Raw genomic sequence first — 5,991 nt, forward strand, 5'->3', positions numbered from 1 at the left:
TGTTGCTTGTGAAGCTCGCACACAAGAATTTCACTCACATGTGCTGTACCAATGTACCTGCACATGTGATGTGACAATAAAAGTGATTTGATTTGATTTAAAGCACTTTGAGTGCTCAAGTAGAGGAGAAAAGCGCTCTATAAGAACCACTCCATTTACCAAATCACAACAATAGTCACATCAAGGCAGACATGTCATTAAGATTACAGGCTCCTACAGAAACTTTCTTTCTTGCTAAAAACATTTGGTTCCCATACCACTAAATACACACTGTGGAGTTTAAAGCCAGTAGGATTTCATATATTTCCATCCTAAATATAAATGTCCAGTTAAAGTTGTTCTAGTAGATTTGAACATCAGTTTTTCTGTGACAGACTGATGTTTCTAGACAAAGTATTTCAACTTCATCTTTCATGAATATTAATTGACTAAATGCAAAAGATTATACAAGTATCTAAAACTACTAGATAAAACAGAGATAATGTGAGTCCTGCTCAGAGCCCTCATAGCTGAGTTCTTCGTCTTTCATTCAATGAATACCTCTAGGATGATAATGTCATTACAAAAATTAAAGTGAACATGTGTAACTGTGGAGCATAGACCACAGTTGGTAGGGCCATCCACATGGCCTTGCTGGCTGTGATGTGCAGCCATCTGTCCCTCCTTTTTATTACACTATAGTCATTACATTTCATGACACATAACCATACACAAAGGACCTTTGGGGGCAGGTTTGTTACCCAGTGGTTGATGGGCGGAGCTGCCAAGGCAGTCCTAATCACGTCTTCACTGGTGTCTGCCTCTCAATTTTACATGCACCTTAGACATGGAGGGTTTGGGGGGAGACGTGTAGATGAGCACTCTTGACCAGGGTCTCATGCTTGTGTCCCCTCAGTTTTAATAGCACTCGAGTTATACTATAAGTCATACTCACTATTTACAGCTCATATACTCACGTACACCAACACATGCACCCAAGAGGCCACTTTAGTTAGAAGGCTGGTAATTGGAATGGCTGCTCCAGTCCACATGACAGATATCCTTGAAGGGCACACATTTAAGGGATATTTTCCTGTTAAATAACCTAAAAAATGACTGACTGTTCCTTTAAAACAGACAAATGTGTCAGAAAAAATAATACTCAAGTACAGTACAGATACTTAAAAATTATACTTCATTACAGTGACAAAATATTTGTACTTAGTTGCTTCTCACCTCTGAAACTCACACAGGGAAAAACATGCAACCCAAAAAAGAATGCTACTAGTTAGCTACTAGATTCAAACTCAGAACCTTCGTTTTGTGATCCAGCAGTAACCACAACATCACTGTCTTGTGTCAAAAAACACTCTAGTCGGGCAAACAGAACTTGCTGGCATGGCAAACATGGATTAAGTGCATCTTGCCTTCTTTGTGATTCAGTAAGACTTGGCAAAACACACAAAGTATACTCAGTAAGGAAAACGCCTCTGACGGCGAACGTTTCCTGCTGCGTCACACAAAAAAGCCAACTTTAAAAATTCTGACAATTCTGATCGGATTCTCACGACACTGGCATCAGTGTGTAAGTGGACTCTTACTTATATAGAGCTTTTCTAATGTAACTTAGCACTAAAATGATTTTTACTACAAGCCTCAATCACCTATACAAAGCATCTGCACTGATTTAGGTACTAATGTTTTTGGTAATAAGGATAGCCAAAAAAGTAATGTGTGTTGGGAAATGTCAGGATTTATGTATCTATGTGTCTGTGTGTGTCTGTCCAGCTGCTGTATTCGTATGTGGAGAATGTGAAAAGAGTGTCTGCAGGAGTACTGTGTGAGCTAGCCCTGGACAAACACTCTGCAGAGCTCATAGATGCAGAAGGAGCATCAGCACCACTCATGGAGCTGCTGCACTCAAACAACGAGGGAATTGGTAGGTCCTGAAAATTTAGCAGGAGAAAAACTTGTTGCTTGAAACAACAAAATTCATCCGACACCTAAGACGTTATGTTCAATTTTTATTTCAACTATGGCTTTTTATTCTTCTGTAAGTTAAGAAACAAGAAGCTCAAGGCTTTTTGATAGTAAAACGGTGAATGTGGGAAAAACCTGTCAGTGTATCATGAGTGCTATTTGCTGCATTTAATAATGGGTGAAACTGGAAATGTAGCTTATGAGTCATTTAGTAGGCCATGCCAATTGTGCCCGTTAAAATACCTCAGATATATCTATAGCTCCCTCCCACCACTTTGACTATTTTGGACTTACCTTCCACATCTGCTACAGATATTCCTTCAGCCCCTTGTTCTTCTGGATTATTTCATGCTCCTTAAAAATAATAATAAAAAAGGAAAAGAAAGAAAAGAAAAGGTAAAGTGGAATTGTAAATGAGGCAGCATGGTGGTGCTGGTTAGCACTGTTGCCTCACATCAAGAATGTTCTGCTGAATGGATGCAAAGACAGGAACGTTGATGCAGACTAAATGGGTGGATTTGTAAAGGGAAAGAACAGCAGACATACAGGATAACTACAAATACCTGGGTCTCCCACAGGCCAATATGAACTATGATGACAATGTGCAAATCTCAGCAACAGCCAAATGGCTCCAGAAGATGAGACAGGTTTTGAGAACCCAGATAAATGCTATGAAGAAAATCCAAGCCATGAATACATAGACCCTACTAGTCATCACATACTCAGCAGGAATAATTAGATGACCATAGGAGGTGCATTGAGGTCTCCACCCAAAGTCCAGCACCTTGAGCCATGAGGATTAGTGAACGTCAGAGCCAGGATGAGTCCAGGATGAAACATTTAGAATCCACGAATCTGCTCCAAAAATGCCTCAGGCAGCTGAAAACAGAAGGTGAGGAAGAGCAGCAGTTATGGACGGCCAAGCACCTACATGCTATGGGTCATTGACAGAGTAAGTAGCAGACATCAAGAAATCCTACCAGCGGTTATTAAAGCCTGAACTAAAAGCAAAAAGTTCCGATCATGGCAGCACAAGAACAGGTCATAAGCACCAGATTCACAGAGTTGGAGTCTAACACACCTGTTAGGACCCAGGCTGTGCATAGGTGCCCTGGAGGCTATCCAACTAATGGTAGCATGATGTAACACTCAAGCTGAGACCTTATACACTGAGAAGCACAACCAAATGTCTGGGGTAGCATATAGGAACACTTGTGCAGCATAAGGACAAGAACACACCAAGATACTACCAATGGTTGCTGAGATGAACAGGATTAAGGTCCTGTGGGATTGCAAGTTCCAGACAAAAAAGCAGCTGTAGGCCAACGAACTAGACAAGGAGCAGAAAACCACAGTTGTGATAGATGTGGCAATCCTATCCAACAACAGCTGGACTAGTTCTGGTAAATGGACTGGTTCTTGTGTAGTGCTGTTCTACTCTACCTGAGCACTCAAAGCACTTTATTCATAAAGAACTTTTATACATTCCTAAGTGCTTTCTATCTAACATTCACACACATTAAAGCTCCAATAGATGGATCGGAGAGCAACCTGGGGTTAGCATCTTGCCCAAGGATATCTGGCGTGCAGACTGGAACAGTCATCGATTTAAACACTAAACTTCCACTAAACATTACACCAACTACCACGAAATCCAAAAGTGCCCACTGCTGAAGGAATATCTGGAGCAGATGTGGAAGGTAAAGTCCAAAGTGGTCCCAGTGGTAGACTTGAAGAGTGGCTCCAGCAGATTTAAGGAACAAGATTGGAGGTCTGTATCCAAAAGAGTGCAGTCAAGATATTGTGCAGAGCTCTCAACATCCCAGGCCCCATCCAGAGGTTTAGGAACACAGTCCATCATGGATCTGTATGCATATACACTTCTGTAACACAGAAGCTTCCTTACACTCAAAATACGTTCATTCGTGAAAGGACTTGATAATTAATTCTGTTTGTAAATAACTGATGCTGCCATCTCCCTGCAGCTACCTATGCCGCAGCAGTGTTGTTCCGCATTTCAGAAGACAAGAGTTCCGACTACAGGAAGAGAGTGTCAGTGGAGCTTACACATTCGCTGTTCAAGCATGACCCTGCTGCCTGGGAAATGGTAAAATACCTATGTTTGTGGATGTCTGTGTGCTTTTGTGTGCAGAGGTCTTGGCACAAAAGCCACACCCACTCTTAAAGAGTGTTAACCTCATTTTGGTTTGTCTTAATCATCTGCGGACTAACTTCCAACCTGCTCTTTCTTACCAAAAATTTGGCAAAGGCAGATAATTACTAGTTGACTTGACAGATTCAGAAACTTAGCATGCCTGTCTCCTTTTAGATCTACTAATATTATTTACTTGCTTTGGTATAACTGGAAGTCATCAGATTTTATTATTAATTAATTTTATTATTTGACTGTGGCCTAAGGTTTATACTGTTAAAGGCTAATTATGTGATAATACATCTCAGGCCATATTATGCAGTGATTCCTCTGGGGAATAACTAAGTGATGTAATGTATTACATTTAAATAATAGGTAATGTTTTACTTTTTTCGAGTAAAATATATTATTGTATTTATGTCTAACAATGTCTTCACAGGCCCATACTGCAGTTCCTTTGGAGCCTACGTATCTTCCAGATGGTAAGTACTTTGATGCACAAGAAAATTGTGTTTCAGAGCACATTGTGTTTTCCAAAACTTCAAAGTAGGATTTTGTATCTTACCCTGTTTGTTTACTTTTGGTGATAAAATATCGATTGGTGTGAACTGAGATGCAAGCTCTTGTTCTATTAAAATCCAATCTATATCGGTCTTCCCTGCCTAATGTTTGCCTAATCAAGCCATTTCAACTCAATTCAATTTTATTTATATAGCGCCAAATCACAACTGCCAGCTGCCCCGGGCTCCAGATGAGCCTGGGCCTCATAGCCTTGATGGGGCCCAGGCCTGCTGGGGTCAGCGGGGAAGCTGGCCCCTATCAAAAGCCTTCCGTGCATCTAAAGATATAGCCAACACAGGATTTGTGTTATTTCTGTTTAGCCACAGCAGGAGTAGTAATCTCCTCATATTATCCTTATATTATATTCTTGACAAACCCTACTTGATCTTTATGAATATTTTGTGGTAGTACAACCTCCAGCCTTGCTGCTAATACTTTGGATAGAATTGTGCAATCCACATTGGTTAAACCTATCACTCTGTAAATACCTGGATCAGTTAAATCGCCTTTTGGAGTTAGTGATATTACTGCCTAAATACAACTTACAGGAAGCAGTCCATATCCAAAAGCTTCATGTTATACTTAAGTTAAAAATTAACATAGCAAATCCATAAATTTGTGATAAAACTGCCGAGAAGCCGAGCTGAGATTCCCGGTGTCCTTCTGGTTTTCATTGCATGGATAGCTTCCTTTACATCTGTCTCTGTTAGGGGAATTTCCCATGTGTCCCTACCCCCTGTGAAATTTGTGGTATTGTCATTTTATCAAAGAATGTGTTCAGCAGGTCCATACTTACTTTGTTATTAGACGTGTATAAGTCTTGATAAAATATTTTAAAAAATCATGCTGATCTCCAAAGAGGATATAACTAATTTATCATCCTTTTAATTGCCGTAATAACATTCTGGTTGTCTATTTGCTTAAGTTGTCTGCCTAATAGTCTGCCTGTCTTCTCACCATTCGCATACAAATTTGTTTTAAGATGAAAGATTGCATGCTCCGCATTTCTGTTATAAATTTCATGAAGGTTACCCTTAAGCCAACAAATCTCTTTAAATGTATTATCATCAAATTTCCCTGCTAATTGTCTTTCCATTTACCTATCTTTTCCTCCAAAATGTGCATCTTTTGCTTATTTTCTTTATTTTTCTTAGCGCTATAACACTTTCCACTAATAAATACCTTCAGTGGCTGACCTGTCCGTAGATCCAACATTCACCTCTGTTTCTCTCAAATGTGCTGTAGTCACACCACCACTCAAAAGAAAGGACATAGATCACAGGAGCCAACAATGTGACTTCAATACTGGGGGAATATGG

The 5,991-nt window shown here is 40.0% G+C and overlaps 1 protein-coding gene across 1 annotated transcript in view; it reads left to right on the forward strand.

Annotated features, from left to right (window-relative positions):
* Positions 1–5,991, forward strand: part of LOC102214474 (junction plakoglobin-like) — a 105,254-nt gene that overhangs the window by 96,309 nt on the left and 2,954 nt on the right. The window contains exons 14-16 of the mRNA XM_005751157.1: positions 1,768–1,918; positions 3,945–4,066; positions 4,551–4,593. Of these exons, the coding sequence (XP_005751214.1) occupies positions 1,768–1,918; positions 3,945–4,066; positions 4,551–4,593 (316 nt within the window). The remainder of the gene's footprint in view (positions 1–1,767; positions 1,919–3,944; positions 4,067–4,550; positions 4,594–5,991) is intronic.

This window comes from Pundamilia nyererei, unplaced genomic scaffold, assembly GCF_000239375.1.
Source record: "Pundamilia nyererei isolate P.nyererei 1_Seehausen unplaced genomic scaffold, PunNye1.0 scaffold00302, whole genome shotgun sequence".
NCBI lineage: Eukaryota > Metazoa > Chordata > Actinopteri > Cichliformes > Cichlidae > Pundamilia > Pundamilia nyererei.